This window comes from Cherax quadricarinatus, chromosome 9 (genome assembly GCF_038502225.1).
Source record: "Cherax quadricarinatus isolate ZL_2023a chromosome 9, ASM3850222v1, whole genome shotgun sequence".
Taxonomy (NCBI): Eukaryota; Metazoa; Arthropoda; class Malacostraca; order Decapoda; family Parastacidae; genus Cherax; species Cherax quadricarinatus.
Genome location: NC_091300.1, coordinates 52,990,613 through 53,016,481, shown reverse-complemented (window position 1 = coordinate 53,016,481; position 25,869 = coordinate 52,990,613). Strand labels below are relative to the sequence as shown.

General features: G+C 41.4%; 1 protein-coding gene across 4 annotated transcripts in view; it reads left to right on the top strand.

Annotated features, from left to right (window-relative positions):
* The window catches only part of tefu (Serine/threonine-protein kinase tefu), an 844,515-nt gene extending 819,356 nt beyond the window's left edge, over positions 1-25,159 (top strand). For 2 of the 4 annotated variants that reach the window (XM_070083426.1, XM_070083425.1), the window contains exons 55-57: positions 20,548-20,820; positions 21,227-21,434; positions 24,751-25,159. In XM_070083426.1, the coding sequence (XP_069939527.1) occupies positions 20,548-20,820; positions 21,227-21,434; positions 24,751-24,929 (660 nt within the window). In that variant the 3' untranslated portion in view covers positions 24,930-25,159. The remainder of the gene's footprint in view (positions 1-20,547; positions 20,821-21,226; positions 21,435-24,750) is intronic. The other 2 variants (XM_070083427.1, XM_070083428.1) reach the window with 1 other exon arrangement.
* Positions 25,160-25,869: the final 710 nt, after the last annotated feature.

Below are 25,869 nucleotides of genomic sequence, written 5' to 3'. Positions count from 1 at the left end.
AGTGTGTTTGTGTGTGTACTCACCTAGTTGTACTCACCTAGTTGAGGTTGCGGGGGTCGAGTCCGAGCTCCTGGCCCCGCCTCTTCACTGATCGCTACTAGGTCACTCTCCCTGAGCCGTGAGCTTTATCATACCTCTGCTTAAAGCTATGTATGGATCCTGCCTCCATACATAGCTTTAAGCAGAGGTGTGTGTGTGTGTGTGTGTGTGTGTGTGTGTGTGTGTGTGTGTGTGTGTGTGTGTGTGTGTGTGTGTGTGTGAGTGAGTGAGTGACTCAACAATCAATATTTGCACCAATAACTCATTACAGTTGTGACCGGGTGTGGAAGTGTGAATTGCTCATTACACTATAATTTGTTCATGATTGTACCCATGTATAAACGTAAGTAACCATTCTTACAGGATTCATTACCTTTGTAACTTGTGAGTTCATTACCTTTGTACCTAGTTCAGCTATCAAAACTTTGGGGGCCCAGTCCCTGGACCCATTACATACCTCTGTAATCTGTAAATACCTTTGTAACTTGTCATGATTGTGACCAGACCTACCTGGAGTTCATTACCTTTGTAAATTGTGAGTTCATTACCTTTATAAATTGTGAGTTCATTACCTCTGTAACTTGCTCAGCTATCAAAACTTTGGAGTCCAGTCCCTGGACCAATTATGTACCTCTGTAATCTTTTGACTACCGCCCACAGGATGGGTATGGGGTACATAATAAACATATTAAACTAAACTGGCCCATGGCAGGACTCCAAGAGTAGCAAGACTTTCGGAACTCATCAAAGGTAAGCCCCTGCTACGTGGTTTAGGTATTAACCCATTGACTGTCGCAGGCCCCTTTCTGAAACTGTCATTCTATGTCGCAAAATATTCGAAAAAAAATTATTTTTTCTTACCAAAATGTTAGGATTATTTTACTGAATGTTTTAAGCCTAAAAAAATTTTGCCATCAGTACTTACCGAGATATAGAGGCGCAAAGTTGGCAGAAAATGAGAAGCGTATGGCAACAACGGCGAATGCCGCCCACCCGGTATTCTTTTATTTACTTCAATTCGAAGGTTTCTTGTATTTTCCAATTTTTTCTTTTCTAAGTAACTTATGTGGCCTGTGAGACCAAAGTAAGGTGCATTGTTCAAACACACACTCATTGTTTACAACACAATAACTGAACAAACATTATCACTATTAGATTGTGTATAAAACTTGTTTACACAAACAAACAGTACAAAACATTTTTTATTACTATTGTTCCATAATATATATACATATGTACAGTCACTGAACACTTTCCTAGAACTGCTGCAGCTTGTGGAACTCTTTGAAACATGGGTATATGCAGAGTGGTACTTGACACTCCTCACACATAAAACAAGTGTCTCTGCATGTTTGTGGGCATTTTGTGGTATGTCCACATACAAAACACCTCTTCTGAGCACTTTTCTTGAGAGCAGTAAGAGGCACTTGTATGGGGTAGTGATCACCAGGCCTCAAACGAGATGGCATGTGTTGGTAATTTCGTGGGCACTGGTCTATTGCAGGTGTTGCTCCTTGGTACCCACCAACTTCGACCCCAGGATGACTAGATGGTCCTCGTCGAATTGACGGACAAACAACACACTTGACGATTATTTGTCTGATGACTGACAAACAAAATTCACCATATTTTGGTTTGTTATTGGTCCTCAACTTGTGTATTTTATAAGCATTTAGCATGGAAATATCAAGAAGATGGAAAAAAAGTTTTATGTAACACTTATGACTATTGCATACACAATCAGCAAACCCAATCTGCATGTCACATTTGTCCACTAAGCGCATATTGAGGTTGTAGTCCATGACAGCTGCAGGTTTTAGAATGGGTTCATTGGTCTCTCTATTGTGCCTGCCAGTGTGTGCCATTTCGTTTCAGTGAACTGATGTCAAGAATGTGACATCACGTTTGTCATGCCACCGAAATGCCATGATGTCATTAGCAGCAAAGGCCTGCACCTCACTCTGCGAGTGCCAGTGTCGAACCTTGGCATATGCTTACAATTACCACGCACTGTGCCACAGACGTCTGTCAGGTTCACTCACAAGAAATCATTGAGTGAGGGGCTTGTGTACCAGTTATCAATATATAATATATGCCCTTACCAAGATATGGTTCCATCATTGTTCGAACCACATCACCAGAGATACCCAATAACTTCCTGGTATCTCTCAATGTATTACTGCCAGTGTACACAGTGATATCCAAAACGAGACCACTTTTGCAATCACACAGTACAAATAACTTTATACCAAAGTGTTTCCTCTTGCTTGGTATATACTGCTTGAATAAGAGTCTTCCTTTGAATAAAATCAAAGACTCATCAATAACAAGCTTCCTGAAGGGATAAAAATACATGCAACACTTTTGTTTCAGGTGCATAAACACATTTCTGATCTTATATAACCTGTCAGTTCTGTCAGACCTTGTTTTGTCTGAAAAGTGTAACATATGTAACAGTATCAAAAAACGATTTACTCCTATAATGTCACTAAAACCTGGGGTTGAAATCAGGCGTTCTGTTGACCAGTATGTGGTGACAGTGTGCTTATACACATGTGGCATAAGCATTATTGTGGCAAAGAACAGGTACATTTCTGCCACAGTTGTGTCCTTCCACTGGTGTAGCCATGATCTTGGTAAAAGAATTGTATTTGCCATGGTGTACTCATAGTATGTGTTGGTTTCCCTGACAATAATGTCCATCAGGGGTTCATCAAAGAATAACTGAAAGCATTCTAGTTCAGTGGCATTGTTCCCAAGTGTACATGATGGCCATAATTCACTTTGTGTTTCATCAAAGTCATGGGGATTGGGAATAAAATCGTCACCATGCTGCCAATCCCAGATGCGGTCTGCTGGTGGGTTCTGGATATTGAAACGTGGTTGTTGTGCAGGTTGTGGTTGTGGTTGTTGTGGGAGTGTGGGGTTGGGTGAGGCTGGTTGTAGTTGTGCAGAGTCAGTAGTAGTGTGGCCCCCTGCTGGTGCCACATGACTCGTGCCACCGTCAACATCACCTTCTTCCCCACGCACATTACACACCCCATTGTAACAATATCATCATCTTCACTGTCAGGTCATGGTGTAGGGCCACGGGATGTACTCTCAGATATACTCCTTTGCCTTGGAAGGGCATAAGGCACACTACCAGAATGCATGTTGCGTCGAACATACTGCCGTTTCACTGGCGAATATTCCCCCTCACTGTCGCTACTCGAGCTGCTGTCAATGACTTTGAAATCACTATCATTATCACTTTCACTGCTCAGATCTGAGTCCTATAAATGGGGAAATAGTTTTCTTTTTCATCCTGGTACAGGTGAACATGAATGAGATGTGCCAGCACCAGAGGTGGACGTTTGTGGGTCATCGGGGTTTTCATCACTAATTACGTAATCCTGGGCACTGCTTTCGGTCACACCCTCTCCAAAACCATGAAATTCACTTTCACTGGCACTTCCATCACTGTTAGAACTATCATTTGGGAACAGTAGACCTCCAATACGCTGAGTGAGGTACTTCTTACCACAAGGCATGGTGAAAATGGACTATCAAGATGGCGTTCCCACAATACACCACTGAGTCCCAGATTTTTTTCACAGGGTGCACACCCACCACTGAGACCCATTCTCTCTCATGTAGGCCTACCAGCTTTCTCCCGCTTGATTTGAAGCCGCTAGAATTTACGCGTATAAATACGTCCGAAACAGTGGCGCATAAGACGTATATATACGACCGAAACAGTCAAAGGGTTAATATTTAACAAAGTCAGCAATAATCACATAAAAAAGTATGGGCAGCATGGAAAGAAAAGTCGGACAAAATGATAATATAAATGTTAAGATGTATCCAGAAGACAGTGAATGAGATCAACATGACGAGTCATTTACCACCTTGTGTCATTGTTACACAGATAAAGCTTATTCCAAGTGTGTGTGATACAGTGTGTACACCTACCATCCGACTTATGACTGATCTTGGTTCCGACCAACTGATAGTAAGTCAAAATGGACGTAAATCGAACCTCATGCTTTTAGTATTGTATTTTATACTGTAAGGTTTAGGAGAAACACTGCGTACAACACCAACAGTTGTATATTTGCATACAAAACATTCGTATTTGTGAAATTATACAAAAACATTCGTATGCATGAACAGAAAAGTACAAAATAACATAAGCTAAACTGTAAACAGTATGGTCGTAAGTACGAGTGGTTGTATGTAGGATGGTAGGTACATATGCATCTTGAAAAAGTCTATTTAATATAGTGTGGGTATTTGTTCAGACAATCTCAAAGGGTTGTTAATGTTGCAGTTTTATAACTGTAGTGTAAGCACACCTCTGGCAAGACAGTGATGGAGCGAATGATGAAAGTTTTTCTTTTTTGGTGCGAGATGGCCTGTGTGTTAATAAAAAAGAAATAAAATGACTCAGACACTGTATATACCACAAGGAAGTTAATGTTGTATGTTAGTAAGACCATAGGACCGTTTATTAGATTATATGACACATAGCGAATATTGAGTGGTAGCTGTTCTAGTATAAGCACAGTGATATACTTAATGTTGAATTATATACCATGAGACCAGAGACATGTTTGGTATAGGCAGATGTAGTGCTTACTATGAGACAATGTTTGTTCAGTGCTTACTATGGGACAGTGTTTAGCTGTGTGTTATAAACCAATATGAATCAAGTATAGTCTAGTTATTGATGGAGTGACATGTTGATCAAGCTGGATCTGGGATAAAATATATCCCACATTCACAGAAGCATGTTTATAACACTTCATTGTAAAGGGCAGTTCATTTTATATAGTGTGTAATCTGCTTTCTTAAGTGTAATTCTTGGATGGAATATTGATGTGAAAGGTATCTCCAAGGCTCAGGGTGTGTCCTAAGGTGTCTCCAAGGCTCAGGGTGTGTCCTAAGGTGTCTCCAAGTTCAAGGTGTGTCCTAAGGTGTCTCCAAGTTCAAGGTGTGTTCTAAGGTGTCTCCAAGTTCAGGGTGTGTTCTAAGCTGTCTCCAAGGTTCAAGGTGTGTTCTAAGGTGTCTCCAAGGTTCAAGGTGTGTTCTAAGGTGCCTCCAAGGTTCAGGGTGTGTCCTAAGGTGTATCCAAGTTCAAGGTGTGTTCTAAGCTGTCTCCAAGGTTCAAGGTGTGTTCTAAGGTGTCTCCAAGTTCAAGGTGTGTTTTAAGCTGCCTCCAAGGTTCAAGGTGTGTTCTAAGGTGTCTCCAAGTTCAGGGTGTATTCTAAGGTGTCTCCAAGTTCAGGGTGTGTTCTAAGGTGTCTCCAAGGTTCAAGGTGTGTTCTAAGGTGCCTCCAAGGTTCAGGGTGTGTCCTAAGGTGTCTCCAAGTTCAGGGTGTGTTCTAAGGTGTCTCCAAGTTCAAGGTGTGTTCTAAGGTGTCTCCAAGTTCAGGGTGTGTTCTAAGCTGTCTCCAAGGTTCAAGGTGTGTTCTAAGGTGCCTCCAAGGTTCAAGGTGTGTTCTAAGGTGCCTCCAAGGTTCAAGGTGTGTTCTAAGGTGTCTCCAAGGTTCAAGGTGTGTTCTAAGGTGTCTCCAAGGTTCAAGGTGTGTTCTAAGGTGTCTCCAAGGTTCAAGGTGTGTTCTAAGGTGTCTCCAAGGTTCAAAGTGTGTTCTAAGGTGTCTCCAAGGTTCAAGGTGTGTTCTAAGGTGTCTCCAAGGTTCAAGGTGTGTTCTAAGGTGTCTCCAAGGTTCAAGGTGTGTTCTAAGGTGTCTCCAAGGTTCAAGGTGTGTTCTAAGGTGCCTCCAAAGTTCAAGGTGTGTTCTAAGGTGCCTCCAAGGTTCAAGGTGTGTTCTAAGGTGCCTCCAAGGTTCAAGGTGTGTTCTAAGGTGTCTCCAAGGTTCAAGGTGTGTTCTAAGGTGTCTCCAAGGTTCAAGGTGTGTTCTAAGGTGCCTCCAAGGTTCAGGGTGTGTCCTAAGGTGTCTCCAAGTTCAGGGTGTGTTCTAAGGTGTCTCCAAGTTCAAGGTGTGTTCTAAGGTGTCTCCAAGTTCAGGGTGTGTTCTAAGGTGTCTCCAAGGTTCAAGGTGTGTTCTAAGGTGCCTCCAAGGTTCAAGGTGTGTTCTAAGGTGTCTCCAAGGTTCAAGGTGTGTTCTAAGTGTCTCCAAGGTTCAAGGTGTGTTCTAAGGTGTCTCCAAGGTTCAAGGTGTGTTCTAAGGTGTCTCCAAGGTTCAAGGTGTGTTCTAAGGTGTCTCCAAGGTTCAAGGTGTGTTCTAAGGTGTCTCCAAGGTTCAAGGTGTGTTCTAAGGTGTCTCCAAGGTTCAAGGTGTGTTCTAAGGTGCCTCCAAGGTTCAAGGTGTGTTCTAAGGTGTCTCCAAGGTTCAAGGTGTGTTCTAAGGTGTCTCCAAGGTTCAAGGTGTGTTCTAAGGTGCCTCCAAGGTTCAAGGTGTGTTCTAAGGTGTCTCCAAGGTTCAAGGTGTGTTCTAAGGTGTCTCCAAGGTTCAAGGTGTGTTCTAAGGTGCCTCCAAGGTTCAAGGTGTGTTCTAAGGTGTCTCCAAGGTTCAAGGTGTCTCCAAGGTTCAAGGTGTGTTCTAAGGTGTCTCCAAGGTTCAAGGTGTGTTCTAAGGTGCCTCCAAGGTTCAAGGTATGTTCTAAGGTGTCTCCAAGGTTCAAGGTGTGTTCTAAGGTGTCTCCAAGGTTCAAGGTGTGTTCTAAGGTGTCTCCAAGGTTCAAGGTGTGTTCTAAGGTGTCTCCAAGGTTCAAGGTGTGTTCTAAGGTGCCTCCAAGGTTCAAGGTGTGTCCTAAGGTGTCTCCAAGTTCAGGGTGTGTTCTAAGGTGTCTCCAAGTTCAAGGTGTGTTCTAAGGTGTCTCCAAGGTTCAAGGTGTGTTCTAAGCTGTCTCCAAGGTTCAAGGTGTGTTCTAAGGTGTCTCCAAGGTTCAAGGTGTGTTCTAAGGTGTCTCCAAGGTTCAAAGTGTGTTCTAAGGAGTCTCCAAGGTTCAAGGTGTGTTCTAAGGTGTCTCCAAGGTTCAAGGTGTGTTCTAAGGTGTCTCCAAGGTTCAAGGTGTGTTCTAAGGTGTCTCCAAGGTTCAAGGTGTGTTCTAAGGTGCCTCCAAAGTTCAAGGTGTGTTCTAAGGTGCCTCCAAGGTTCAAGGTGTGTTCTAAGGTGCCTCCAAGGTTCAAGGTGTGTTCTAAGGTGTCTCCAAGGTTCAAGGTGTGTTCTAAGGTGTCTCCAAGGTTCAAGGTGTGTTCTAAGGTGCCTCCAAGGTTCAGGGTGTGTCCTAAGGTGTCTCCAAGTTCAGGGTGTGTTCTAAGGTGTCTCCAAGTTCAAGGTGTGCTCTAAGGTGTCTCCAAGTTCAGGGTGTGTTCTAAGGTGTCTCCAAGGTTCAAGGTGTGTTCTAAGGTGCCTCCAAGGTTCAAGGTGTGTTCTAAGGTGTCTCCAAGGTTCAAGGTATGTTCTAAGTGTCTCCAAGGTTCAAGGTGTGTTCTAAGGTGTCTCCAAGGTTCAAGGTGTGTTCTAAGGTGTCTCCAAGGTTCAAGGTGTGTTCTAAGGTGTCTCCAAGGTTCAAGGTGTGTTCTAAGGTGTCTCCAAGGTTCAAGGTGTGTTCTAAGGTGTCTCCAAGGTTCAAGGTGTGTTCTAAGGTGCCTCCAAGGTTCAAGGTGTGTTCTAAGGTGCCTCCAAGGTTCAAGGTGTGTTCTAAGGTGTCTCCAAGGTTCAAGGTGTGTTCTAAGGTGTCTCCAAGGTTCAAGGTGTGTTCTAAGGTGTCTCCAAGGTTCAAGGTGTGTTCTAAGGTGTCTCCAAGGTTCAAGGTGTGTTCTAAGGTGCCTCCAAGGTTCAAGGTGTGTTCTAAGGTGTCTCCAAGGTTCAAGGTGTGTTCTAAGGTGTCTCCAAGGTTCAAGGTGTGTTCTAAGGTGCCTCCAAGGTTCAAGGTGTGTTCTAAGGTGTCTCCAAGGTTCAAGGTGTGTTCTAAGGTGTCTCCAAGGTTCAAGGTGTGTTCTAAGGTGTCTCCAAGGTTCAAGGTGTGTTCTAAGGTGCCTCCAAGGTTCAAGGTGTGTTCTAAGGTGTCTCCAAGGTTCAAGGTGTGTTCTAAGGTGTCTCCAAGGTTCAAGGTGTGTTCTAAGGTGCCTCCAAGGTTCAAGGTGTGTTCTAAGGTGCCTCCAAGGTTCAAGGTGTGTTCTAAGGGGTCTCCAAGGTTCAAGGTGTGTTCTAAGGTGTCTCCAAGGTTCAAGGTGTGTTCTAAGGTGTCTCCAAGGTTCAAGGTGTGTTCTAAGGTGTCTCCAAGGTTCAAGGTGTGTTCTAAGGTGCCTCCAAGGTTCAAGGTGTGTTCTAAGGTGTCTCCAAGGTTCAAGGTGTGTTCTAAGGTGCCTCCAAGGTTCAAGGTGTGTTCTAAGGTGCCTCCAAGGTTCAAGGTGTGTTCTAAGGTGTCTCCAAGGTTCAAGGTGTGTTCTAAGGTGTCTCCAAGGTTCAAGGTGTGTTCTAAGGTGCCTCCAAGGTTCAAGGTGTGTTCTAAGGTGCCTCCAAGGTTCAAGGTGTGTTCTAAGGTGTCTCCAAGGTTCAAGGTGTGTTCTAAGGTGTCTCCAAGGTTCAAGGTGTGTTCTAAGGTGTCTCCAAGGTTCAAGGTGTGTTCTAAGGTGTCTCCAAGGTTCAAGGTGTGTTCTAAGGTGCCTCCAAGGTTCAAGGTGTGTTCTAAGGTGTCTCCAAGGTTCAAGGTGTGTTCTAAGGTGTCTCCAAGGTTCAAGGTGTGTTCTAAGGTGCCTCCAAGGTTCAAGGTGTGTTCTAAGGTGTCTCCAAGGTTCAAGGTGTGTTCTAAGGTGTCTCCAAGGTTCAAGGTGTGTTCTAAGGTGTCTCCAAGGTTCAAGGTGTGTTCTAAGGTGTCTCCAAGGTTCAAGGTGTGTTCTAATGTGCCTCCAAGGTTCAAGGTGTGTTCTAAGGTGTCTCCAAGGTTCAAGGTGTGTTCTAAGGTGTCTCCAAGGTTCAAGGTGTGTTCTAAGGTGCCTCCAAGGTTCAAGGTGTGTTCTAAGGGGTCTCCAAGGTTCAAGGTGTGTTCTAAGGTGTCTCCAAGGTTCAAGGTGTGTTCTAAGGTGTCTCCAAGGTTCAAGGTGTGTTCTAAGGTGTCTCCAAGGTTCAAGGTGTGTTCTAAGGTGCCTCCAAGGTTCAAGGTGTGTTCTAAGGTGTCTCCAAGGTTCAAGGTGTGTTCTAAGGTGCCTCCAAGGTTCAAGGTGTGTTCTAAGGTGTCTCCAAGGTTCAAGGTGTGTTCTAAGGTGTCTCCAAGGTTCAAGGTGTGTTCTAAGGTGCCTCCAAGGTTCAAGGTGTGTTCTAAGGTGTCTCCAAGGTTCAAGGTGTGTTCTAAGGTGTCTCCAAGGTTCAAGGTGTGTTCTAAGGTGTCTCCAAGGTTCAAGGTGTGTTCTAAGGTGCCTCCAAGGTTCAAGGTGTGTTCTAAGGTGTCTCCAAGGTTCAAGGTGTGTTCTAAGGTGTCTCCAAGGTTCAATGTGTGTTCTAAGGTGTCTCCAAGGTTCAAGGTGTGTTCTAAGGTGTCTCCAAGGTTCAAGGTGTGTTCTAAGGTGTCTCCAAGGTTCAAGGTGTGTTCTAAGGTGCCTCCAAGGTTCAAGGTGTGTTCTAAGGTGTCTCCAAGGTTCAAGGTGTCTCCAAGGTTCAAGGTGTGTTCTAAGGTGTCTCCAAGGTTCAAGGTGTGTTCTAAGGTGCCTCCAAGGTTCAAGGTGTGTTCTAAGGTGTCTCCAAGGTTCAAGGTGTGTTCTAAGGTGTCTCCAAGGTTCAAGGTGTGTTCTAAGGTGTCTCCAAGGTTCAAGGTGTGTTCTAAGGTGCCTCCAAGGTTCAAGGTGTGTTCTAAGGTGTCTCCAAGGTTCAAGGTGTGTTCTAAGGTGTCTCCAAGGTTCAAGGTGTGTTCTAAGGTGTCTCCAAGGTTCAAGGTGTGTTCTAAGGTGTCTCCAAGGTTCAAGGTGTGTTCTAAGGTGTCTCCAAGGTTCAAGGTGTGTTCTAAGGTGCCTCCAAGGTTCAAGGTGTGTTCTAAGGTGTCTCCAAGGTTCAAGGTGTGTTCTAAGGTGTCTCCAAGGTTCAAGGTGTGTTCTAAGGTGTCTCCAAGGTTCAAGGTGTGTTCTAAGGTGCCTCCAAGGTTCAAGGTGTGTTCTAAGGTGTCTCCAAGGTTCAAGGTGTGTTCTAAGGTGTCTCCAAGGTTCAAGGTGTGTTCTAAGGTGTCTCCAAGGTTCAAGGTGTGTTCTAAGGTGCCTCCAAGGTTCAAGGTGTGTTCTAAGGTGTCTCCAAGGTTCAAGGTGTGTTCTAAGGTGTCTCCAAGGTTCAAGGTGTGTTCTAAGGTGTCTCCAAGGTTCAAGGTGTGTTCTAAGGTGCCTCCAAGGTTCAAGGTGTGTTCTAAGGTGTCTCCAAGGTTCAAGGTGTGTTCTAAGGTGTCTCCAAGGTTCAAGGTGTGTTCTAAGGTGTCGCCAAGGTTCAAGGTGTGTTCTAAGGTGTCTCCAAGGTTCAAGGTGTGTTCTAAGGTGTCTCCAAGGTTCAAGGTGTGTTCTAAGGTGCCTCCAAGGTTCAAGGTGTGTTCTAAGGTGTCTCCAAGGTTCAAGGTGTGTTCTAAGGTGTCTCCAAGGTTCAAGGTGTGTTCTAAGGTGTCTCCAAGGTTCAAGGTGTGTTCTAAGGTGCCTCCAAGGTTCAAGGTGTGTTCTAAGGTGTCTCCAAGGTTCAAGGTGTGTTCTAAGGTGTCTCCAAGGTTCAAGGTGTGTTCTAAGGTGCCTCCAAGGTTCAAGGTGTGTTCTAAGGTGCCTCCAAGGTTCAAGGTGTGTTCTAAGGTGTCTCAAAGGTTCAAGGTGTGTTCTAAGGTGCCTCCAAGGTTCAAGGTGTGTTCTAAGGTGTCTCCAAGGTTCAAGGTGTGTTCTAAGGTGTCTCCAAGGTTCAAGGTGTGTTCTAAGGTGTCTCCAAGGTTCAAGGTGTGTTCTAAGGTATCTCCAAGGTTCAAGATGTGTTCTAAGGTGTCTCCAAGGTTCAAGGTGTGTTCTAAGGTGTCTCCAAGGTTCAAGGTGTGTTCTAAGGTGTCTCCAAGGTTCAAGGTGTGTTCTAAGGTGTCTCCAAGGTTCAAGGTGTGTTCTAAGGTATCTCCAAGGTTCAAGGTGTGTTCTAAACTATCTCCAAGGTTCAAGGTGTGTTCTAAGGTGTCTCCAAGGTTCAAGGTGTGTTCTAAGGTGTCTCCAAGGTTCAAGGTATGTTCTAAGGTGCCTCCAAGGTTCAAGGTGTGTTCTAAGGTGTCTCCAAGGTTCAAGGTGTGTTCTAAGGTGTCGCCAAGGTTCAAGGTGTGTTCTAAGGTGTCTCCAAGGTTCAAGGTGTGTTCTAAGGTGTCTCCAAGGTTCAAGGTGTGTTCTAAGGTGTCTCCAAGGTTCAAGGTGTGTTCTAAGGTGTCTCCAAGGTTCAAGGTGTGTTCTAAGGTGTCTCCAAGGTTCAAGGTGTGTTCTAAGGTGTCTCCAAGGTTCAAGGTGTGTTCTAAGGTGTCTCCAAGGTTCAAGGTGTGTTCTAAGGTGTCTCCAAGGTTCAAGGTGTGTTCTAAGGTGTCTCCAAGGTTCAAGGTGTGTTCTAAGGTGTCTCCAAGGTTCAAGGTGTGTTCTAAGGTGCCTCCAAGGTTCAAGGTGTGTTCTAAGGTGTCTCCAAGGTTCAAGGTGTGTTCTAAGGTGCCTCCAAGGTTCAAGGTGTGTTCTAAGGTGTCTCCAAGGTTCAAGGTGTGTTCTAAGGTGCCTCCAAGGTTCAAGGTGTGTTCTAAGGTGTCTCCAAGGTTCAAGGTGTGTTCTAAGGTGCCTCCAAGGTTCAAGGTGTGTTCTAAGGTGCCTCCAAGGTTCAAGGTGTGTTCTAAGGTGCCTCCAAGGTTCAAGGTGTGTTCTAAGGTGTCTCCAAGGTTCAAGATGTGTTCTAAGGTGTCTCCAAGGTTCAAGGTGTGTTCTAAGGTGTCTCCAAGGTTCAAGGTGTGTTCTAAGGTGTCTCCAAGGTTCAAGGTGTGTTCTAAGTGTCTCCAAGGTTCAAGGTGTGTTCTAAGGTGTCTCCAAGGTTCAAGGTGTGTTCTAAGGTGTCTCCAAGGTTCAAGGTGTGTTCTAAGGTGTCTCCAAGGTTCAAGGTGTGTTCTAAGGTGTCTCCAAGGTTCAAGGTGTGTTCTAAGGTGTCTCCAAGGTTCAAGGTGTGTTCTAAGGTGTCTCCAAGGTTCAAGGTGTGTTCTAAGGTGTCTCCAAGGTTCAAGGTGTGTTCTAAGGTGTCTCCAAGGTTCAAGGTGTGTTCTAAGGTGTCTCCAAGGTTCAAGGTGTGTTCTAAGGTGCCTCCAAGGTTCAAGGTGTGTTCTAAGGTGTCTCCAAGGTTCAAGGTGTGTTCTAAGGTGTCTCCAAGGTTCAAGGTGTGTTCTAAGGTGTCTCCAAGGTTCAAGGTGTGTTCTAAGGTGCCTCCAAGGTTCAAGGTGTGTTCTAAGGTGTCTCCAAGGTTCAAGGTGTGTTCTAAGGTGTCTCCAAGGTTCAAGGTGTGTTCTAAGGTGTCTCCAAGGTTCAAGGTGTGTTCTAAGGTGTCTCCAAGGTTCAAGGTGTGTTCTAAGGTGTCTCCAAGGTTCAAGGTGTGTTCTAAGGTGCCTCCAAGGTTCAAGGTGTGTTCTAAGGTGTCTCCAAGGTTCAAGGTGTGTTCTAAGGTGCCTCCAAGGTTCAAGGTGTGTTCTAAGGTGTCTCCAAGGTTCAAGGTGTGTTCTAAGGTATCTCCAAGGTTCAAGGTGTGTTCTAAGGTGCCTCCAAGGTTCAAGGTGTGTTCTAAGGTGCCTCCAAGGTTCAAGGTGTGTTCTAAGGTGTCTCCAAGGTTCAAGGTGTGTTCTAAGGTGCCTCCAAGGTTCAAGGTGTGTTCTAAGGTGCCTCCAAGGTTCAAGGTGTGTTCTAAGGTATCTCCAAGGTTCAAGGTGTGTTCTAAGGTGCCTCCAAGGTTCAAGGTGTGTTCTAAGGTGTCTCCAAGGTTCAAGGTGTGTTCTAAGGTGTCTCCAAGGTTCAAGGTGTGTTCTAAGGTGCCTCCAAGGTTCAAGGTGTGTTCTAAGGTGTCTCCAAGGTTCAAGGTGTGTTCTAAGGTGCCTCCAAGGTTCAAGGTGTGTTCTAAGGTATCTCCAAGGTTCAAGGTGTGTTCTAAGGTGCCTCCAAGGTTCAAGGTGTGTTCTAAGGTGCTTCATAATTTCTTGTTGTTTATATTGAATCATAAACATTTGATGGCAAATAATTTAGTGTAAACCTACCACAAACAGTCCACTATGTTCAGCTAATTATTATTGATAGTGTTAGTATTATTAATGTAAATATTTCACTCATTAGAGTAAATATAGCTGTATATAATATTTCAGTGAGTTCAGTATTTCTAGTGATGAATATGAAGTTAAATAGTAAAAGTGACTAACATGAGCATAAACTTGCCAGCACCGAGCCATCATTTATGAAACTCGTTATGTATTTATAAAGAAGGGCAAAGTAGCTCTAGCACGAACTCTCAGTTTTCATTGGAGAAAAACCTACTGCTTTACACGAGAGACAGTAGAGACCTGGTAAAATATTACGGACCAGTAGCATTATCATCACATATCATAAAAGTCTTTGAAAAGTTTGTGAAATGACAAATAAAAAATTATTTTAAAGCATGTATGTATTCAACTAAGTTAACAATGATTTGGAGCAGGATGATCATGCTTGTCTCAACTGTTAAATCACGATAAAATTATGAACGTTTCGGAAGATTTGATCTGCACAGACCTGGCAAAGGCATTTGACAAAGACGATCATGGAGTAACTGACAATTAAATAAGGTCAAAACCTATAACAGAAAAATTAGGAAAATTGATATTCAATTTTCTAATAAACAGAACACCAGAGTAGTAAAGCAACAAAATATAGTCATAGCAAAGTCAAATGCTTAGTTCCCCAAGGCATGGTCCTGGCACCATTATAATTTTTCATCCCCATAGCCATAGCTTCATAGACTCCTTTGAAGATGACATCTAAATAGGCTTGAATGTTAACTTAGCAAAAGACAAAAGATTTGCCAAAAAAAAACATAGTCTTCCAATAGGCAGTAGAAAATAACATGGTGTCCAGTGTTGACAAATTGTAATTGCTCAGACAGAGAAAGAATAAAGAATTCTAAATGAGTACTGGGTACAAAATACAATAGGACCATCCCAGGAAACAAAATACAATAGGACCATCCTAGGAAACAAAATACAATAGGACCATCCCAGGAAACAAAATACAATAGGACCATCCCAGGAAACAAAATACAATAGGACCATCCCAGGAAACAAAATACAATAGGACCATCCCAGGAAACAAAATACAATAGGACCATCCCAGGAAACAAAATACAATAGGACCATCCCAGGAAACAAAATACAATAGGACCATCCTAGGAAACAAAATACAATAGGACCATCCCAGGAAACAAAATACAATAGGACCATCCCAGGAAACAAAATACAATAGGACCATCCCAGGAAACAAAATACAATAGGACCATCCCAGGAAACAAAATACAATAGGACCATCCCAGGAAACAAAATACAATAGGACCATCCCAGGAAACAAAATACAATAGGACCATCCCAGGAAACAAAAAGAACATTTGAAAGACTTGGGTATAATATTATCGGATGACTTATTTAATCCTTTGACTGTCGCAACCCCAGTTCTGAAATTGTCTCCCTGTGTCACAAAATATATAAATAAAAAATTGTTTTCTTACCAAAATGTTAAGATTAATTTGCTGAGTTTTAAGCCTAAAAAATTTTTTTTTGCGATCAGTACTTGCCAAGATATAAAGACGTAAAGTTGGCAGAAAATGAGCCGTGTATGCCAACAGTGGCGAATGCCACTAACCCGGTACACTTATATTTACTCCCATTCGAAGGTTTCTTGTATTTTCCGATATTTTTTTTTCCAAGTAACTTATGTTGCGTGTGAGACCAAAGTAAGGTGCAGTGTACATATATACACATGATGTATGCAACACAATAACCACACAAACATTATTATCATTATATTGTTTGCAATACATACTTGTTTACACAAACCAACAGTACAAAAAATTTTTAATTACTGTTGTTCTATAATATGTATACAAATGTACAGTCACTGGACATGTTCCTAGAAGTTCTGCAGCTTTTGGAACTCTTTGAAACATGGTTTCATAAACATGGTTTCATAAACAGTGGTGTTTTATACTTCTCACACATAAAATGAGTGTCCCAGCATTTTTGTGAGCATTTTTTTTTTTTTTTTTTTTTTTTTTTGTATGTGTATAGACAACACCTCGTCTGGGCAGTTTTCTTCAAAGTAGTAGGAAGCAGTTATGTTAGGTAGTTATCCTCGGTAAATGGTCGTGTGTCATCATTCCTTCTTTCCTTCCTTACTTTTCTTCCTTCTTTCCTTTCTTCCTTCCTTTCATCTCGTCCTTTCTTCCTTCCTGCCTTCCTTTCTTCCTTCTGTCATTCCTTTCTTCCTTCCATCATTCCTTTCTTCTTTCCTTCCTTCCTTCCTTCCTTCCTTCCTTCCTTTCTTCTTTCCTTCCTTCCTTCCTTCCTTTCACCTCGTCCTTTATTCCTTCCTTCTGGTTTCTATAATATTTATACACATATATAGTCACTAGACACTTTCCTAGAACTGTTATTAGCTCTGGAAGCTTGTTGTTGTGTGTGTGTTTGAACTTATAAATATGCTGAGTCAGGGTGTGGCTGCTGTCAAAATGATAAATTATACCATCACTCACTACCCTTACTGCCTGTCAACACCCATGGGGTCCGATGCCTTCTTCCTCACTGCCCTTCCTTCCTTCCTTCCTTCCTTCCTTCCTTCCTTTTCTTCCTTTCTTCCTTTTCTTCCTTTCTTCCTTCCTGCCTTCCTTTCTTTCTACCTTCCTTCTTTCCTTACTTCTTCTTTCCTTCCTTCCTCTCATCTCTTCCTTTCTTAATTCCTTCCTTCCTTCTTTCTGGTATCCTGGGCATTGCTTTCGGTCACAAACTCCTCAAAACCATGAAATTCATCTTCAGAGACACTTCCATCTGTGTTAGAACTATCACTTGGGAAGAGAAGAGTCCCAGATTCGCTGGGTAGTCAGATATTTCTTACCACTAGGTAAGCTGAACAAGGATTACTGAAATGGCACTCCCACAATGCACCACTGGCTCCCTGATTTTTTTTTATACTGTGTGCACTGACCATGGAGACCCATTCTCTCACATGTGGGCCTACTAGCTTTCTTCTGCTTGATTTGAAGCCACTAGAATTTTGACGTATTAATACGTCAAAAACATTGGTTCCTAAGACCGATATATACGGCCGAAACAGTCAAAGGGTTAGAGAACACTATGAGGAAAATGCTGCAATAGTCAGAAGAAACAGCAGTGTGGATAATGAAAACCTTGAAAATGAGAAAAATGCCATTGGTAACACTCTTCAAATCACTTGGACTCTCTCACTTAGAATATTGTTCCTTGTTGATGGTTCCATTCAAGGCAGAAGACGGATCAGAGCTGGAGAAGGTACATTATTATTGCAGTGAAACCTCGGTTTTCGTATGCCCTAGTTGGAGACAACTCTTGAAGAAAATTCTCTATAAAATGTATTTTTTGTTAATATTTTTGTGTGTCTGGAACGGATTAATTGTATTTTCATTATTTCTCATGGAAAATATTACTTCCGTTTTCATACGATTCAGTTTTCATCAGACTTTTTCGAACAGATTAATCATGAAAACCGAGGTTTCACTGTATAATCAAAAAGAAACACTAAACCCACTAGGGTCATACAGCACTGCAGGAAAAGGTACAGAGATTGTTAACTATCTGTGTAGGGCCTACAAAGCATTTAAACTACTAAGATATAAATACAGTGGACCCTCGGGTAACGATTTTAATCTGTTCCAGAGAGCTTGTCCTTAACCGATTTTATCATTAGCCAAATTAATTTTCCCCATAAGAAATAATGGAAATTCCAATTAATCTGTTCCAGACACCCAAAAGTATTAATTTTTTTTTTTCACATGAAATATACAATTTCCTACACAGACAACAATGATACATGAAGAATAAATACTACATGAAGAATAAATGACACTTACCTTTATTGAAGATTTATTGATGAGTGATGAGACGGGAGGAGGGGAGATGATGGAGGTGTATTATTGTTTGGAAGGGGAATCCCCTTCCATAAGGACTTTAGGTAGCAAGTCCTTTTCTGGAGTTACTTCCCTACTTTTTGTAATGCCACTGGAAACAACTGGACAGTCACTGGACCTCCGTTGCACCAAAAATCTGTCCATGGAGTTCTGTTTCTGGCATTCCTTTAAGATTTTCTTAAAATGGGCCACAACATTGTCACTGTAAAAGTCACCAGCACGGCTTGCAATAGCTGTGGCAGGGTGATGTTCATCCATAAAGGCTTGCACCTTTGTCTACATTATACAAATGTCCTTAATCGTTGAAGAAGGCAACTTCCTCCATCTATCTCACCCCTCCTCTGAAGCAATTTCCTCATCTGTGGTCTCTTGCTGTTGCAGCTCATCAGTGGTTAGTTCTTCATCGTTGTCCTCCACCAACTCTTCCACATCCTCCCCGCTAACCTCCAACCCCATGGACTTCCCCAATGACACAATAGATTCCACAACTGGCATAGGCTCCTCAGGGTTAGCCCCAACCCCTTCAAAATCTCTCTCTTGTACATGTTGTGGCCACAATTTCCTCCAAGCAGAGTTCAAAGTCGGGCAAGCCACTCTCTCCCAAGCTTTACCTATAAGGTTTATGCAACTGAGGATACTAAAGTGATCTTTCCAAAACTCTCTTAGGGTCAGTTTAGTGTCTGTGGTCACTTCAAAGCACTTTTGAAACACTGCTTTGGTGTACAGTTTTTTGAAATTTGAAATGGCCTGCTGGTCCATGGGCTGCAGGAGGCAAAAATTTCACTTTTATGAAATTCAGCAGCCCCCCAAAATTTGCTCTTGCAAGTCTGGAGGATGAGCAGGAGCATTGTCTAATACCAGGAGGCACTTGAGGTCCAACTTATTTTCCAGGTGGTATTTTTTCACAGTGGGGCCAAGCACATGATAGAATCAATCATGGAAAATGTCCCTAGTGACCCATGCCTTACTGTTTGCCTTCCACATCACACACAAATTAGCCTTGGTGACACTGTTTTTCTTGAACACTCTGGGAGTTTCAGAGTGATACACGAGTAAAGGCTTCACTTTACAATCCCCACTAGCATTACTACAAAACATTAGAGTTAGCCTGTCTTTCATAGGCTTGTGTCCTGGGAGTGCTTTTTCCTCCTGTGTAATGTAGGTCCTGTTTGGCATTTTCTTCCAGAAGAGGCCTGTTTTGTCGCAATTAAATACTTGCTGGGATTTTAATTTTTCAGTGTCTGTGTACTCCTTGAATTCCTGCACATAATTTTCAGCCACATTTTGGTCACAACTGGCAGCCTCACCATGCCTTTTCACACTGTGTATGCCACTACGATTCTTAAATCTCTCAAACCAACCTTTGCTGGCCCTAAAATCACCAACATCAACACTAGTTCCAGGCGTTTTCTTAACGAGATCTGCATGCAACTGCCTTGCCTTTTCACATATGATTGACTGTGAAACACTATCTCCTGATAATTGTTTGTTGTTGATCCACACCAACAACAGTCTCTCCACATCTTCGAGTATTTGTGATCTCTGTTTTGTAAGCATACTTGCACCTTTTGCAACAACAGCTTCCTTGATTGCCTTTCTGTTGGACAAGATAGTAGTGATGGTTGATTGGGGTTTGTTATACAACTGGACCAGCTCGGAGGCACGCACTCCAGTTTCACCCTTTGCGATTATCTCTTTCTTCAATTCGATAGCACACTTTACCCTTTTTACCACAGGGTTGGCACTAGAAGCTTTCTTGGGGCCCATGGTAGCTTATTTAGCAGTTACAAGCACTAAAAACAATGGAATAATACAAAATGTATCGAATGTATGCGTGGAACTGTCCACACTGGCTTGTAAACAATGGCACACTAGCTGAAGGCGCGCTCGGGCCGGACGGACAGGCGGATGCGTTCGGGACGATTGTCCTTAACCGGGTTTTTCATCATTGGTAGAGCCAATATTTTTATGCTAAAACGCATTGCTATCCGATTTTATCGCTATCCGATGTCATCGTTACCTGAGGGTCCACTGTACACGGAAGATACTTGAGCGCCTACTCCCTAATTCCACACTATTAAACAATGTACTGGAGAAAGAGATATGGGAGGAAGTGTAAAATAGACCAAATGAAGGGCAGGGGTATCATTGACACAAAGAGAATACTGTCACCATCTGTGGCCCAGGTCTATTTAACCTGCTATCAGCAAATATCAGAACTACAGTGGACCCCCGGTTAATGATATTTTTTCATTCGAGAAGTATGTTCAGGTGCCAGCACTGACCGAATTTGCTCACATAAGGAATATTGTGAAGTAGATTAGTCCATTTCAGACCCCCAAACATACACGTACAAATGCACTTACATAAATACACTTACATAATTGGTCGCATTGGGAGGTGATCGTTAAGCGGGGGTCCACTGTATTTCTGGAACACCTGGGAGATGAGATCTCTAACAGTCAACATTAAAGCCTAGCTCCAGGCTGACCTGCAAAAGTAGAATTTTTTCATAAACTAATCAAAAGTACATCATAGGTGCCACATGTCTTCCTTCTACTTGTGAGTTTGAGAGATGCCAGTAAGGATGTAGTACTTCTACTCAAAGTAAATTACTCATTTACAGTGGTGCCACAACTTCTTCAACTGATAAATACTTGTAAGAAAAACTGCATATTAATGAGTTTTAAAATATAATCTGGACTTGGTCCTGAGGATAGGTATTTTGAAGAGTTTATTACAAAGGAGGATGACAAAGTTAATCCCATGTATCAGAAATCTTTCCTATGAGGATAGACTGAAGGCCCTGAATCTGCACTCTCTAGAAAGGCATAGAATTAGAGGAGATATGATTGAGGTGTATAAATGGAAAACAGGAATAAATAAAGGGGATGTAAATAGCGTACTAAAAATATCTAGCCAAGACAGGACTCGCAGCATGGTTTTTATGTAGGAAAATTTCTGATTCAGGAAGGATATAGGAAAGCACTGGTTTGGTAATAGAGTTGTGGATGAGTGGAGCAAACTCCGAGTACTGTCATAGAAGCTAAAACGTTTGGAAGTTTTAAAAATAGGTTACATAAATACATGAGTGGGCATGGGTAGGTTTGAGTAGGGACCTGACTAGCTTGTGCTACTAGGTCAGATGCCGTGCTCCTTCCTTAAGTGAATGTGACCCGACCTGACTAGGTTGGGGCATTGGCTTGGGCTGGTGGGGGACTTGAACCTGCCTTGCATTGGCCAGTAGGCCTGCTGCAGTGTTCCTTCTTTTTACATGTTCTTTTGCATTAATGTTATTTCTGAAGATTGCATTTTCATTGATTTTTAGTGTTATAAAAATATTTCACATATTTTTTAATTTGTCTAATGCTTTTTTCAGGACATTTTGGAGCATTTTCATCCAGTATTCCGTCACTTCTTCATGGAAAATTATCCGTCGCCCCATGAATGGTACAAGCGTCGTCTTGCATATACAAAGTCAGTAGCTACTAACTCAATGGTGGGCTACATATTGGGACTAGGAGACAGGCATGTAGAAAATATTCTTCTGGACAAGAGTACTGCAGAACTTATTCACATTGACCTAGGAATTGCCTTTGAACTTGGCAAAATTTTACCAACTCCCGAAACTGTCCCTTTTCGCATGACTCAGGTAATTATGTTGACAACTGTCACATGAGTATATAATGTAACATATAATGTTGTTATTGTCCTGAGCTTGTAACTTGCTATTAAATTATTTTTGTCTTATTGAGAATTATTTTCCCATTGCTACTTTCATATTACAGTGGAACATCAGTTTTCATATGCCCTAGTCTGTATGTAAAACTATAGTTATTCTCTATAAAATGTATTTTTTGTTAATATTTCCCATAAGAAATAATGTAAATCAAATTAATCCATTCCAGACACCGAAAAATGTTAACAAAAAATACATTTTATAGAGAATAACTATAGTTTTTCATACAGACTAGGACTTATGAAAACCGAGGTTCCACTGTAGAACCTTTCTTGACGTAATTGATCTAATTTGCAAGTTGTTTGATTTTGTACTTTAGGATATAATAGATGGACTGGGCGTGATGGGAGTGGAAGGTCCACTTCGGCAGTGTTGTGAGGCAACACTGGGGGTCCTACGCAGCTCAGGGGAAGTGCTGGTAACACTTGTAGAAGTTTTACGTCATGATCCTCTACACCAGTGGACACTTTCACCACAGCAAGTTGCTCATCTTCAGGCCACTGGAGATGATGAAGACCAGGCACTTAGTAAGTGAATTAAACTATAAAGAAAGTGAACACAGCTATGGCATTTAGTGTGTCTAGACAATAGAGGCATACCTCACTAATACAGAGGGTTAGGTTCTAGACCATTGCCGTAAAGTGAATATCATCTAAAAGTGAATCTTTTTTTTTAACACACCGGCCGTATCCCACCGAGGCGGGGTGGCCCAAAAGAAAAAACGAAAGTTTCTCCTTTTACATTTAGTAATATATACAGGAGAAGGGGTTACTAGCCCCTTGCTCCCGGCATTTTAGTTGCCTCCTACAACACGCATGGCTTACGGAGGAAGTATTGTTCCACTTCCCCATGGAGATAAGAGGAAATAAACAAGAACAAGAACTAGAAAGAAAATAGAAGAAAACCCAGAGGGGTATGTATATATATAGGCTTGTACATGTATGTGTAGTGTGACCTAAGTGTAAGTAGAAGTAGCAAGATGTACCTGAAATCTTGCATGTTCATGAGACAGAAAAAAGGACACCAGCAATCCTACCATCATGTAAAACAATTACAGGCTTTCGTTTTGCACTCGCTTGGCAGGACGGTAGTACCTCCCTGGGTGGTTGCTGTCTACCAACCTACTACTTAGGAGAACAGTACTTAACCGAACAAAATCCAGCATTAACAAAGTAAAATTCTTAGTATGGTTCTAGTTTCCACTTACTGTTTGTTATCGTCATGGCTTTGATCCCCGAAACCCTCTCCAGGTATAGATAAAAACACTCACCACAGTTATGTATCACCATTTGCTCATACCAAATACCCTTGAAAAATCATGAAAGTCGAGAAAATGACAGGTTGGATAAAGAGAATTTTTGAAACAAGAAATAGTGCCAGTGGTGAGTTTTCAAACCACTTGTGTTCTCTTGCTATGAGTATTGTTCAGTCTTGATAGCTCTTTCAGGGTCTTCATAGAGCCAATAAAGCTTTTAAATTACTGAGAACACTATAAAGTCCTAAATATGTACTCACTGGAGCAGAGGAGAGACATGATAATACACACATGAAAGGTACTTGAGGGCCCGGTCCCAAATCTGCACACTGCCATAACACATTGGACTGAGAGGTATGGGAGAATGTGTAAAATAAACCCAGTGAAAAAGAGGTGTACTATGGGCACAATAAGAGAACATTGTATCAACATCTGTGGATCCAAATGATTTAAGGTGTTTCCACAAGATAGCAGAAACATTGTCAAAACAAGTGTAGTCGTTATCAGGAGGAAATTGGACATGTACCTCATCCAAGTAGCAGATCAACCAGGCTGTGATGGATTTGTGGGCGAGCAGGTGACGGCAGTAACAGCCTGGTTGATCAGGCAAGCATCAGCCACATCTGGCCCAGGGCCCAGCTCTCAGACTAGCAAAACTCTTGAAATCCTTCAAAGATATACATGTATTAACTCTTTCAGGGTCGAGAGGCCATCTCCTAAACTTGTTCTCAGGGTCAAAAATTTTTCGAAAAAAAAAAAAAATTATTTTTTCTTATGAAATGATAGAGAATCTTTTCCCGATCATAATGACACCAAAAGTATGAAATTTGATAGAAAACTTACACAAAGTTAGCGGTCTCGACGATGTTCATGCATTGGTGATTTCACCCACTTTGAGCCCTATTTTTGGCCAATTCAAATGCACCAGTCGACAAAAATCATAGCTATTTTGTTTGAACTCCATTTATTCTATCAAATGAGTACAAGAAACCAGCCAATTACCGATTTAAACTATCCAATAAAGTGGTCAGAAATTGGCAATTTTGCCAATTTCACACATATTTCAAAAGATGCCAATTTCCAAATAGGGTCCAGAATAAACAAGGCAGACATTCCTGGCATTAAAATAACATTTTCTCTGTTCATTAGTCATGTCCCCACGCCCCTCTTACATTTCTTTTGCTTTCCACTTTGAACTTTTATTTTCACCAAAAAATATAAGATTTACTGTTATGCAGACTACTGTTTTAGTGTAAAAATGGTATAAATAATATCAGCACACTTGTGAAAGAATATTAGACTCACCTGTTAATGTGTATTGGACGCATGGCATGATTTGTTTACTTTTGAACATTGGCAAAAATCAAACATTTCTGCTACTTTGAGCTCAATTTCAAGGTACTTTTCATTGTGAAACCAATCAGAATCATCTCAATTTCTGTAATATGTCTTCCATTCTATAAATTGAGACCAAGAAAACGAGAATACAACCATAAATACCATATAAAAATGCATTGCAAATTCACTGTTTTAAACCAAAAACACAGTTTTTTTTTTTCTCATTATCCAATGTATGCTGCAGGATTTCTTTATACTGTGCACACTGACCCTGCAGACCCATTCTTTAATATGTAGGCCTACCAGCTTTTTCTTGCTAGATTTGAAGGTGCTAGAATTTACGCGTACTAGTACGGCACCAACCCTGGCGTGCAAGCAGTACTAGTATGACACTGACCCTGAAGGGGTTAAATGTATCAAAGGATGATGATGATGATGATGAGTGTTAGTGATGACCATACTGATGATGAGTATTAATGACAAATGATGGTGGTAGAGTAGTAGTTTTTTTTTTTTTTTTTTTTTTAACATACCGGCCATATCCCACCAAGTCAGGGTGACCTAAAAAGAAAAATGAAAGTTTTTCTTTTTAAATTTAGTAATATATACAGGAGAAGTTCTTACTAGCCCCTTGCTCCCTAAGTAGATGTAATCATTATATACTACACAAGTCTGGGGAGCAGTGTTGAAAGCAACGACTTAACACTAGCTTGACCTCTACATTTATGTCATAAATTTTATATACAGGTGCTCCTGGACTTACAATGTTTCCACTTTACAATGTTTCCACTTTACAATGTTTCCACTTTACAATGTTTCCACTTTACAATGGTTCCACTTTACAATGTTTCCACTTTACAATGTTTCCACTTTACAATGGTACAAAAGCATTTACTTTAGAGATGAAACTTAAGATAATTATTCAACATGAAGGTGGCAAGTCCCTAACTTGTATTTATTTATTTATTTATTTTTCAATACCAGTATTTAGTTAGCTTCATTAAGTATTTGTTTATTTACTTTTTCAGTGACAGTAGTTATTTATTTACTTATTAATTTAGAATATATTCATGTTTGACTTAGAATATTTGTGGTAATGTAACCCCATCATAAGTCGAGCAGAACCTGTAGTATACAGGACTGTATATTCGCTACAGCATAGTACATATTTTATATTTATTTACATAAAATGTCTTTCAAAATCATCCAAGTGGATAATATTTTGAATAAGTATACTATTTTACATACAGATTGTGTTACCTCTGTATCAATGGCTGACCGTGTAGTACTTAGAGTACAGCAGAAGTTGGCGGGAGTTGAGGACGGATATTCACGTACTGTTGCTGAACAAGTTAATGGACTCATTCAGCAGGCAACTGACCATTCCAATCTTTCAAAACTGTTTCCAGGATGGCAACCATACCTGTAGACTTTCCTTCTCAGGCTTGACACTGGCAGTTATTTTATTTTAGTTATGAACTAAATTACATTTTATAATTTTGAATAAAGTCAATAGTATGTATTAATTTCAGTTTGTTGTGAACAGTTTGTGTTCAGAAATCTAAACATAATTTTATTATCTTTTACTTAAATTTTATGCAAGTTTCAGTATTTTTAAAAGCTGCAAAATGTAGTAATTCCTTATTTTTAATATGTCCAAAGCATATCAGTTTCATAAGAAATATAAAATTAAATTCATTTTTATGTAATTTAGAGTGATAATAGTAAATCTCAAGTGTACTCAAGCTCTGAAATTTTATAATAAATGGTATGAAACCTGTGTGTTTTGTGTATTTCCTAATACTCTTAAAATAATGATGGAAAATGGCTTCTGCATGCTGCCATGTATGCAATAAAATCTCCAAATTTTGTGTAGAGCTCATACATAATACAACCTTAAAGTGTTAAAAGTCTAGCTTCCCACTTCTCTCTATTGGACACAACTTGCTGCACACATTCTTTGCTTTCCTAACTGGCATTTATTTACTACATCAAATATATCCATGTAGGAGATTGTGGAATAAGCTGTGTGAGCAAACTCAACCTCAACCATCTGCAGCTCAGCATAACCTGACTCGTATGCACCACACAAATATTTCTAAAATAAAAAGTCCTAAATGTTTACCTATATGTCTTTTTTCACAGCTTACCAATGTCATATACCAAGAGGTTTAACACTACTACCAGATGTTTATTAAACATCTCTCTTTTCTTCCCCTCCCCCTTCTCCACCATCTCTCCTCTCTTTTCTTCCCCTCCCCCTCTATCTCTCCCCTCCATTTGTCCTCTCTCTTCACCTCTGTTATGCCCATTTCACCTCTGGTACTTTACATGATTATAATCATAGTGAGAAGATTATTATGTTTTTC